General features: G+C 42.4%; 1 protein-coding gene across 4 annotated transcripts in view; it reads left to right on the top strand.

The window, feature by feature from the left end:
* Positions 1-12,440, top strand: part of MIDEAS (mitotic deacetylase associated SANT domain protein) — a 733,716-nt gene that overhangs the window by 657,660 nt on the left and 63,616 nt on the right. For all 4 annotated transcript variants that reach the window (XM_078659668.1, XM_078659669.1, XM_078659670.1 and 1 more), the window contains 2 exons: positions 2,556-2,659; positions 11,123-11,198. In XM_078659668.1, the coding sequence (XP_078515794.1) occupies positions 2,556-2,659; positions 11,123-11,198 (180 nt within the window). The remainder of the gene's footprint in view (positions 1-2,555; positions 2,660-11,122; positions 11,199-12,440) is intronic.

The following is a 12,440-nucleotide window of genomic DNA, read 5'->3' as shown; positions in this document are numbered from 1 at the left end:
CTGAAAGCATTCCTTCCCTCTATCTGGGGAAGAGTAGTGCAGGTGTTCACGGACAACACCACCACCATGTGGTACTGCAACAAACCGGGCGAGGTGGGATCGTGGACCCTATGCCAAGAGGCCCTTCGCTTCCGGACATGGCTGGAACATCAGGCCATATTCCTGGTGATTTAACACCTGGCAGGTTCTCTGAATGCCAGGACGGACAAACTCAGCCGCAGGTGCATGATGGATCACAAATGGTGTCTTCACTCGGAGGTGGTGCAAGGTCTCTTTCAACAGTGGGGAGAGCCTTGGTTAGATCTATCCGCCACCTAAGAGAACGGGCAATGTCTGCTATTCTGTGTGTTGAAATTTCCAAGGCGGCACTCGACGCTTTTCGTCGCTAGTGGAGTTGCAGTCTGTTGTACGCCTTTCCTCCTATACCACTTCTGCCCAGAGTGCTGAAGAAGATTAGGCGCGACAGGGCCAAAGTCATTCTTGTGGCTCTGGATTGGGCACGAAGAGTCTGGTATCCCGAGCTGCTCAACGTGGCCAACGATCCTCTAATCAGACTCCCTCTTCGGGAGGATCTTCTGACGCAGCAGCAGGGGACGGTCCTCCACCCGAACCTGTCCAGTCGCCACCTCCTTGCGTGGACATTGAGCGGCGGCAGTTGGCGTCTTTCGACCTGCTTCCCGAAGTCTGTGACGTGATCTTGGCAGCCAGGCGTCCCTCCACTAAGATGGTGTACGCCTGCCGGTGGAACAAATTTGTGGCATGGTGCACAGCAAAGGCTGTGGATCCCCTTTCTGCCCCTCATTCTGAAGTACTTGTGTTCCTTCTCTCTTTAGCCCAGCAGGGCTCTGCTCTGGGCATTACCAAGGGCTATCTTTCAGCCATCTCTGCCTTCCTTCGGCTGCCAGATCCTCCTTCTCTTTTCAAGTCTCCGGTAGTTAACCGTTTCTTCAACGGCTTAACACATCTTTTTCCTCCAATCCCCTCCATTATGCCTCAGTGTGACTTGAATCTTGTCTCACTTATTTAATGTGTGCTCCCTTTGAGCCGCTTTATAACTGTCCCTTACGTCTCTTGACTCTTAAGACTGCATTCCTGGTAGGCATCACTTCTGCTAGAAGGGTGAGTGAGCTCCAGTCTCTTTCTTCAAAACCTCCTTTCCTGTGTTCATCCGGACAAGGTGGTTCTCCGAACCCGTCCATCCTTCCTTCTCAAAGTGGTCACTGCCTTCCATATCGTGCAAACCATTACTTTGCCTACCTTCTTTCTGCCTCCGCATCCTTCGAAGGAGGGAGAGGCTCCACTGTCTGGACCCAAAACATGCGCTCTCCTTCTGTCTGGATCGCACAAAACAGTTTCGAGTGGATGATGAACTTTTTTTGGGCTACGTGGGTGCAAAGAAGGGTTGGGCCGTACACAAACTCACCATTTCTTGATGGGTCGTGTTGTGTATTAAGGCTTGTTTCTCTCTGGCTAAAAAGGAGCCTCCAGTCGTGCTACGTGCTCACTCCACCAGGGCGACGGCAGCCACTACTGCTTTGGGAAGAGGTGTTCCTTGGAATGACATGTCAGGCGGCCACGTGGGCATCGCTGTACATGTTCACCAAACACTACTGCCTAGACAGCCAAGTCCAGAGAGTCCAGAGAGACTGCTTCTTTGGCTTAGAGGTACTGCTGACGAAAAAACTTTCCGGATCCAGTCTGATGCCTGGGGGTAATTCTAAGGTAAGGAATCTATAACTAACTAATGTTTCTTACTGATATATTGTTACCGAAGGTAAGTAACTTGTGCTTTAAGTTGTCAATATTGCTCAAATTGTGTGAAAGTGCACAAATGACCCTGGTTTACATAGTAGTATAGGAAAAGGACATGCTCCAATATTTTTGACTTAAAAGAAAATAAATAAAAAATACTAACCAACAACCCCTTTTGACCTAGTGGATAAATACACCTACATATGGTTAAAAAATGCACTATACACTTGCACCTATAAAGAGGGGCTATGGAGAGATTTGCTATTTGACTATAGCCGGATTGTAGTGAGGGAATTTGAGGAGGTGGTCATGGGAGGGAGTCAAATAAGATTGTTGCACCGGGAGCCAGCAGCGCTAAAGCTGGCCGGGCCACATGTGTAAATGCTAAATGCTCCACAGTAGTGCAAAGCAGCAATGTAAAAACTCCTGTGTTTCGCAAAGGGCAGTAGAAATTGATAGAGCTTTTTATGCCACAAATGGGTGATGAAATGAATATAGAAAATGTCAGGGTTCCATGAATGTCTCACATCTGCCGTCATTGGCCGTGGAGATTAGAAGTGCACCAGGTAACACCACGCTTCTTCCAGAGACTAGATGTATATTAATACTATTTTGATGTGACTGTTTTATTTTGTATTCTATTATTTAATTTTTCTCTGTTGCTAGTGTCTCAATACTGTCTAAAATGTCTATTATGCTGCATTTTCGAGTTTTAGGACAAAATAATGTGATAATTATCATGTTCATTGTACCTACATTCATTTTCCTAATTTGTGCCCTTTTTATCTCTACTCCAATCCCAGTTGAAGCGTTGTTGACGGCTGCCTGCTCCGGCATTCTCCCTGGGGCTGGCACCAATCAGGAATTGGCACTTCACTGTCTGCACGAAGCAAAAGGAAATATCCTGGTAAGTGAGTCATTTATTCTTTTAAGTAACTTCGTTAAAACGATGTATTGCTTATTAGTGGACAAAAGTAAAACAGTGCGCAGTTTAACATTAATTTACGTTCCCCTTAAGGGCTTTGTTTGCAGTACTACTTAAGGCACCTTCTGTTAAATGCCATCCTATCCCATGAAACTTACTCTTTTCGGGCAACTCCTATAAGAATTCCTTCCTTTCCCTTTTAAAGAGGAGATACATAAGAGCCAGGCTTAAAACAAAGCACCCTAGTGAGCGGAACTATTTAATTTGGTTTTACTTTGGAGTTCCTCTTTATGGATGAAAATCTGGCTGCTTTGGCCGAATAGAGTGTGAGCTAAGTATGTTGTTTAAATTATGAGTAGGGCTCCTACGTTTGATTTATTTTTGTAATATTTCACTCTGTATTTATCGATATTTTTTTGCCATCTGTTTGGTATATCCATATTTATTTTCTTCATTTGTGAATGAACCTAGCCATGAATCGTTATATTTCCTCATTTATTTAACCAGGAAAGCCACTCACTCTTTGATACCCGATGAGTATTTCCAATGTAAGCAGCCAAACACAACAAAATATGCCCACGTTAACATATAAGCAATATACTACAAATACATCTAGTAATATGCAATTATTTAAGGAAATCTAATTTCGTTTTTTTTGTTTAATTTTTAACTCTCCATGCTGTCACTGCCTAGATGTTGGCCTGGAATTCATAAATTACAGCGTGGAGGGTCATTGAAAATAAGCCCAATTTTCTGCATTTTTTCACTTTTCAAAATCAATACACACTAAAAGCTTTGTTTTCAGTATGTATATATATATATATATATATATATATATATATGTATATATATATATATATGTATATATGTGTAAAAATCAGTCAAAACGGAAAACTCGGGAGTCTTATTCATAAATCAAAGAAATAATTATTGAAGCTTGACTCTATTCTAGATTCAAAGCGTGCGTGCTATGCTAGTTCATTATTCTGCCTCCTAGTGGCTGGGACTGGGAACGGGTTTGAAATAAATAATTTTGGACTTTAATCGGCGAAGATGATATGACTCGGGTGTCAACATTAGGCATACAGTGCCTCGGAACATAGCTTCCATTTCCAGACAGGGGTGTAACAAAGGCCCACGCTGTGCAGGGCCCCCACCATACTGAAGGAGGCTCTCCTCAGCCCCTACTGATGTGAGCACGAAGGGCCCCTTCAACATATCTTGCTGGGGGGCCCACTCCTGTTTTGTTACGCCATTGTCTTCAGGGTATTTTTTTCTGCTACTGAGTTCAGAAGCAAAAAGAAGTGCTGTTTCAGAAGTTTCGAGTCCAACACAATTACCAAGAACCAAAGGATTCTATATGAGATAGGTGATGCCTGCTACATAAGTCGTTAGCACCTTATGCTGTAGATTAAAAAAAGGTTCTTTTTCCAAGCAGTCTTTGACATTGGAAGGCCCAGATAGGATAATGAGTGTTTTAGGGGGGGCTACAGGCATTATTTTCCCTGCATTTCTTCAACATTTTAAGTGTATTGGTTTATGGAGAGCATACAGTTTCGGTTTTGTCATAGTAGCAACCAACATTGTAACAGATATTGAGCACACGGCTTGTAATTTATGCTTCCTGTTTGATCATAAATCTGAGTTTTGTGTTCTTTATTGAAGCCTTAAAGAGAAAATCACACACAGCACAGCATAGTGGCTCAGAGATCGAGTTCACGCGGAAGGCTGGCTTTAGTTTCTCCTTCGAAGGTGAGAGCTTGAGGGCACCAAAAAGGTGATGAGAAAACATTTGCATGACTCCCAACTTCAAAGGATATTTTGTCAACGCTGAAAAGCCATCGGACAATGTCTCACGATGGTAACCCTGCAGAGCTGAAAGATTAGGGAAGATATGTATTCTGGGTCTAAGGACAAAGCCTGACAAGACTGAGCCAAAGAAGGTTGATTTGATTTCACAGGATCCTGCTCGAGAAGCATGTCAGTAGAAAAGCATCCATTCACCCAGGAAACCTCCAACAATAGAGGAGGTTGTAAGGGTATAGGGCAGTAGTTCATAAACTTATGACTTATGTGAACACCCGTTTATTCTTTTAACCCAGGGACCCCCACTGCATAATTATTGGAATCCAGGGACACTCAACTCCCCTCCCCTACCCGAGTCATTACTGGAAGCCGGGGAATCAGGCCTACAAAACAATATAGCAAACACAAGCATTCATCAAACAAATAATGAAATGTTTGATTTCATTCACACACCTAATGAAATGTTTGATTTCATTCACACACCAAAACTAAAAAAAAGGTTAATTTTACTGGACAGGTTGGAGCTTTCCTGAATTCAATTGAGGCTACTCATCTTCCATACTATGTTCTGTTTGATGCACTTGCACTTCTCCCACGAATCAATCGGAGGATACTAACTTAACTTTTAGCCTCAAATTTCCTTTACATTTACAGAATGTTTTAAAATGTTGCATTTTTCTTCTTGGTTTATATACACGTTAATGATCTGAACAAAAGTGGCCCTGCACTCAAAAGAACAAATAAATAGTTAGTGAAAGGATGTTAGTGTCCATAGTCCGTCACAGAACAATGACATTTTTTTCTTCCCAAATGAAAAACGTTAGTCGCCGTTTTTGCTGCAGAAGACTGTTCTTTTATTCTTTTGATCCATAGTTATTCTTTAAAATCACAGCACACGTTTGACAAGACAGCCGACGGGTTTCATCCCCCTTAGGACTTCTTCAGGGCTTTATAAGTAAAAGACATAAACCATATGTTCTTTGTGGTTAATCCTTATGTGAGCGAGCAAAATCGTCGCAAGATAAGTAAATGGGATATGTATCTCCCAGAGACGTTTTGTGGCGTCCGGTTCAAAGATCGTAACATAAAGATTATATTCCTCTGCGCCATAAAAAGGTACACAGACCTCAATGGAGCTGTAGAACAGATGTTATGCAAAGAGAGAAATCAAGGGATTTACTTTGTATTTCCTCTGACCAAAAGCAGATGGAATAGTGTGCCTCTCATGTGAGTGAGTACCATGTGTCTGTACCGTTAACTCAATTGGTGCGTCACTGCTTTATTTGTTCATTTGAACTCGGTGGTGATGCACCAGTTTATTATTAAATGGAGTTAACTGACAGAGTGCTCCTAGTTTAGGAAGCACGTGTTTCACACTGAATGTCAAAATGTTTTACTAAATATGACGCGGAAGGTATTTGACGACTCCTTGAAAATGTGTGCCCATTTCAGCTTTCTAGAGCAGTGATTCCCAAACTGTGGTCCGCAGACCCCCAGGTGTAGGGCCGGACTAGGAACAGCAACCAGCCCTGGCCCCCACCCCTCGGGCCCACTGAGGAAGCGCCCGGTACCCGCTGCTGCCAGTGCAGCTCTGCCAAGGTGTCCGGGACACATTCCCAGGGGGTCCACAGGCAGCAGTTTTAAAAGCGCTGCAAAGTTCTTTGTATAATCAGCAGTTTTCGGGCAACAATAAAAGTTTCAAGATAACAACAGTGATTAATGTATTTGCTGGAGAGAGATGGAAGTTGTGTCCAGTGACCACTTTGACTCATCTAAGGTAGCGCAGATGGTTAATCTGCTTGCTGCAATGTACTTGTAACATTCATTCAAAAACAGTATTTTATGTGCTTAGCTCAGTGGGTTACTGTTTTTGGGACAGATTCTTTTATTACTGCGCAGTTCATAAGTTGCAATCCTAATCTAGCACAGTGAGCTATGAGCTGCCATCAAAGAGCTGAATGTAAATTGCAGGATATCTTTTTTCCCAGTCTTTAATTATCCTGATGCTCCTAAAAAAATGTTAGGTTGGGTAAAATACATTCCTATTAAAGTCAACGCTAACCACGGTTATGTTCTAAATCCAGAGCTTGTGGATCTGCAGACCAAAACTAATAGAAAATGCCCACCAGTATGGATGACATGTGAATTCTATACTTTTGCCTTATGTAACATTTTCATTACAAAGATTGCCATATCTTGGTGCACTGTAAGGTCATCATTTGCTATGCTTTAAAAACAAATACTAGTCTATATTTAAGGACAAATTGGTTGTAGAATGCACAATTTCCCCCAGATTTTCTTGGGTTTGGGGGTGGCCCCCACCAAAGATCCCTATCCACTTTTCAGGCTTACTCGCTGCACTTGGTGTGCACCCTAAAGGCACTGGTCTGACAACATTTTCATGGGCTGCTTTCGGTTTACAGTCCTGATCTGGCAGGAGCAGAAGCCAAACATTGAAAAGATAGTTGCCGAGCTGCAACCTTTTCATTAACATTTTCCAATTTTTGCAAAAGATTTTAATATAAAATACTACAATCCTTAGTAATTATAGTATCTGTTTGGTGTTTACACATGTTTTTTTTCTTCGTTTTACTGTTTCAGCGTTTGGAATGTATATCGTACAAATTGATTGGGGGTCCCCTGCTTCTAGTAGTGACTCAATAGTGGTCCTCAGGAGTCAAAAATTTGGAACACTGTTCTAGAGCACCAACCATAATTTCTATCACCAAATAAAAACCCTAATTTTATTTATTTATTGCAAGAATGTTTAAAGTTTGTGTAGTTTAAGCTCGTTTTGAATAGGAAAAAAAAGTTGTCCTAATTAAAACTAAGCTTTAACATTTTTCATTGAATATGTATATGTAACAGAGTGCTAGTTGTGCACTCCTACCTATTTTAAGTTTGTTTGGGAGCACGTGCATAGAAACAATACATGCCTTGCCCCCACACACCGGTTTTGGGTTGCAATGCACTTCTAAAAAGTTTGTTAGTAGGTTCAGTATGCATTTTCAGTAACTTGTTAATTCCTAGAGCATTAGCCTTGACAGTGGGTTCCATTCAAAGGACAAAAGTGAAAAATGAACATAGCCTAACCTTCGACGTATTAGGGACATAGCCAGGCCCTAGTAAGTTTATTGGGTAACCATCAGCTTACATGGCGAACTATGAATTTATAGCTAAAGTTCTTATAAGTGAGACCACTCTGGGTGTGTTGTGTGCGCTATCATCACTGGCGTTTGTTTGAATGAATATTGCTTTGATCTCCAACATAACGTGTATTTGTAAGCGCTTGTTCACCCAAGGGTACCTTGACGCCGAATAACACATGTTTGTTACCCAGTTCAATTGTACTCATTTTATCGACCTCAGAAGGATGAAAGGCTGAGTGGACCCACCGGCATTTGAACCTGTGACTCTGAGGTCGAACAGCAGCCCCTACAGTGGACGCATTAGTCCACTAAGTCACCAACCCGGTAAAAGCTGAGGCACTGCGTTTGTGAGAGCTGTCACCAGGTCTGGTGTTGTCACAAGCCCTAGATGTGCAGTCCTAATATCGTGGAATACATCATGTATTGTAAATATGTCACTTTAGCTCTTCTCATTTAAATGTCCCTCGAATTATCAGTCAGTCAGTCAAAAAGCTTTATTATCGGTTAAAAACCGTAAAAGCACATGTGTACATACATTAGATAGAAGCTGGCCTTATAAAACAAGTGATATATATATACAAGGTTACGGATCAAAGTCCTAAAATAATTTGGGTAGAATTTTAAAAATTATGTTTGAGTGCTTTGTACTTCCCAGACTGTCGCACAGTCCATGGATGTTTAGGAAGCTTATCCTACTGCTGTTTTTTTTTTCATGTGGATTTGCCTCTACGTCTGGACGTTATGTGTTTGAGATGTGCAGACAGAAACACCCTCTATTGTTACAATTGCTGCAGAGCTCAGACCCGGCTGGCCCTGCCTCGTAACGCGCTGCAGTTGTCGAATGTGATTCTCTTCTTGACGCCGTCGGTGTTGCCAGGCATTGCCAGAGGCGCTCTGTTAAAACGGGGTTTCTTAGAAGACGAGTCCCCGTTAGGGCAGGCAGACGCTCGGAGGTTCTATTCAGTGCTTGGTTTGAATTCAGAGGGGGCGCGAATGGGCGCGCGAGAGAGCAAATACTCCGTGCATTTACAGCAAAGACTTAGTGCATTTTAAGTGATTTATATCTAGACTAATCTGTTCTCTTTGGTCTTTCTGCGCCTGCACGTGATGACAAGCAGAGTTACAATAATTCATCGTTCTGCTCTTTTCTAAAAGCTTTTGGTTGGCGCTTCGCAGTATTATGTTGTAATTGTTACAAATTCACGGCTTAACTAATGTGCTTACTTTATCTCGGGCTCAAACACTTAAAGTTTGTCTCGGCCTTGTTAATGGGCTCCCGGACCCTGCCAGAAACCTGGCCAGCAGCCGAGCTTTAACTCGTCGATGGTTTCTGTCCCGTTTCACTTTCACGAACTGTACATGCCTTCGTGCACGTTGCTTGTCTCTTATACATGCTATAGTATATTCCCTTACAGATCGGGGATTAAGGTTTTTTTTAAATTGTGAACATTGTTTTCAGAAATGGAAAGATGCGCCCAGTGTTCCTTCGCATACAAAGTTGTTATCTTGAGCAGTGATACAAACAGGATTGCTGTCATTGCAGTACTGCGCGTTTCTCCCATTACCGGCGCTGGCGCTCTGAAGTAACAATTTAATAAAACTATCAAATACAATTCTTCGCAAAACTTCCACATATACAAGCATTGGCAAATCCATTAGTTCTGGCGATACTGTGCCAGAACACCTGCATACATGCTCTTCATCACAACAGAGCCTGCTCTATTGGCTTTGTCAATGCGGAGGAAGAACATAGCTAAACGGGTGTTTTTGTATAGAATGACTGGATGAGAGAGAGACATTAACGTGGAAAACGGCTCGATAATGGAGTGTACTTTTCAGAAGTAAAGTGGCCCCTATAGCATGCCAACGAGAGCACTTCTTTGAAGGTGGAATAATACACCATATAGCCAAAAGCACGAGGTCAGAGTAATGCTTCTCTGGGTGGAGCCAAAACACATTCTCTGTAAATTTGAAATAATTTGTGATAGTGACAGTGACAATCTACACTGTCAAGTCAGACATACTATGAACGAAAATTGTAGTTTCATACTGTGCACACACCGCCATCTAGTGGCTCCGATGTGAATTACACGTTTCCTCTAAAGGGTTGCTTTGTGACCACAAGGAGTTGCCTGTTTTTTTTTTTTTTTTGCGCAAAATTCTAAATCCATGAGTAATACGTTGACGTTGCATTATTGCTGGCCCTGGGTATTTCTTGCTTTCTGTGCACACCTTTAAAAGAACATTAATGTTTATCCTATGTTATTCGAATGGAATTATTATTTGGATAAGATGCAGTTAGTACATTGTTCTTACCAAGAATTAGAATGATGCGCGGTTTGCAGCAGGTGGGATCGTTTAACAGGCACCTCTAGTAGAACAGCACAGAAGTTAATCCCCCCCGCCATATTTCCTCTAGCAAGGTAGGAGGTAAAACCACTCTGTCTCAGAGTTTTATACGATGTGTTCGTTGTGTGTACTAATTTCAGTCTGAATTACAATTGTGAACCTATCCTGAAAGTATAAGCAAAGAATCAGCACATTTAGCTGCCACATCAGCACATTTGGCTGTCAAGGTATAACCACATAGGTTCGTGTAGTACACGCCAGGGTAGGAACAATATTGGAACAATTTTTTATTTAGGTTGAGTGTTTAGATAGTAAACAATACAATTTTCAGTATTTGGGGACGTGGCTTCTTTGCACATGCCAAAACTGGATATTATGTTCATACCCTGGCAGGCCAGACGCATTTGATATTCTCCCTGGTCAGTTTTAATTTTCTAATAGACAAGATCTGTTCTTATGAATAAAGATGAAGGTAAGGCTTTCGTTTTACATTTTGTCTATAGGGCAATGTGGGGAAGTTGGCAAAGAAGCCCAGAGGAGGTCCTTCGCACTCTGAACTAGGCTATTGTATGGAAATACAAGTGCATCTTTCAGCTGTGCGGGAAGAGATTTTTTGGTATACGCCTCACCAGTGTTTGAATATTTGAATGATGTGTGCATTGAAATATTAGACATCAGTCATTAGAATGGCTTAGTTGCATCACCTCCTCGCTAGCTTGAAGAATCCAGAAACAAGGAATCTCATCCTGTGCTGACAGTGTTTTAACACCTAAAGATTGTTAATTAAAATTAACATCCGGTAACTAACTACATTGGAAAGCAATCTACTTAGTTGCGGAGTTGTGGAGTGGGAGCCTACCCTAGCAGGATGCATGGTGCATGAAGTGCTGAAGCTGTGAGACTATATTATGAACACATTGTAGTCACGGTGCAAATGCCCTTCGCATTATTGGAGTACAAAGGAGATTCTGTGTATCCTCGGGGTGCAGAAAAGGATCTGCTCGGGACGAGAACGTGCATGCTGCTGGCATGTGCTTCTCAACTCGATTCTGTACAGAATGTAATCGCTGGAACATCCCTTCTGCTTTCCTTTGTTTCGTTGACTTTCTCTTAAACACAAGCACTTCTCTTTTCTGCCTAGGCTGCTCTGACGAGACTTCTGCTGAGAAGACCCAGACGACCATTGAACCACCCTTTGGCAGCGTATCACTACACAGGTACGGAAAGCGTCTAAACAGACACGTCCATGGGAGTTCACACAGCTTTATCTTGCAGGCATATTGGCGCTTTACAATGTAAACTGATGACTAACATTTCTCCTACTGAACAGTGCAAAAACCGTTTGCCAAAGCTTTAATATTGGTGAAGCACATGGAGACCTTGCGTACTTCCAACCCTGCTTTCCCCTTTGTCTTTGTTATTTTGAACAAAATGCATTGGAATTGTTTCTTGGTCCCATTGTCATTAGCACACGATTGTGATGATTTCCGTTCCATAAGGGTTAATTGTGGGTTTCTAAAGCGCTAGAATCGACTCCCGAAGGAGTATCTCTGCGCTGTAGACCGCTGGGGAACCCGTCCTGGCTTTCCCTGTGAGATGGTCCCTACTGGGTACCTCCAAGGTGAAACCAGGCATCCCCGGCGTATGTGGGGGGCCGTTGTGGAGATGAGGCAAGCTAATGCCCAGAGTTGCCGAGTGTGATCCCTGGTTAGAGTAGGCACCGAGGCGAGAATTATCGAGTCCGCTGACCCTGGTCCACAACCCTGCCGCGTCGGGGATAGAACCCTGGTCCCGGGCCATCCTCTGCTTCCGGGTCTGCTGCCTCTAACCAGTGAGCCACACCACTCCACTAGGGTTTCACCAACATACAATCGTAATTTTCTGCATTGTACCACTTTCTTTCTCTTCCACATTGCCAAACAAGTCTTTTCATCCGAGTTCTAAATGTATATAATGTAGTTGTAGGAAACTGAGTCACAAGTTAGAGGATGGGGTATGGAGGAGGGAGTGGGTGAAACGTTATTCAAGCAGCACCCACAATTCTTGTCAGGGTGAAACATAAGCAAACCCCAAGTTAACCTGTCCTTAATCCTCTGGTAACTTGACACAAAGCAGTGAGGCTTAACTTAAAGGCAGTGTGTAAAGTATTTTATGCAGCAGTTCAAACAGTAATACATGAAAAACACAAAAGTAAAATACCACACCAGTTTAGGAAAGTAGGGTAACATTTAATTATTTGACTGCAAAAGCAACAAAAAAAAACAACCAATTAGCAGAATCGGAGATATGCAATTTTCAAGAAAAATGTGCCTAGAAATACAAAGCATTAACTGTAGTTATCTTGTCACGCCGGAATGAGACGAAGACACAAGTTTTATTAGCCAGCCTACAAGATCAACTATCCCCAGATATTTTAATCGCAGGGGACTTCAACATTAACCCACTGATCTAATTTATAA

The sequence above is a fragment of the Lissotriton helveticus genome, chromosome 9 (genome assembly GCF_964261635.1).
Source record: "Lissotriton helveticus chromosome 9, aLisHel1.1, whole genome shotgun sequence".
Taxonomy (NCBI): Eukaryota; Metazoa; Chordata; class Amphibia; order Caudata; family Salamandridae; genus Lissotriton; species Lissotriton helveticus.
This window is presented reverse-complemented; position numbering and strand designations above follow the sequence as displayed.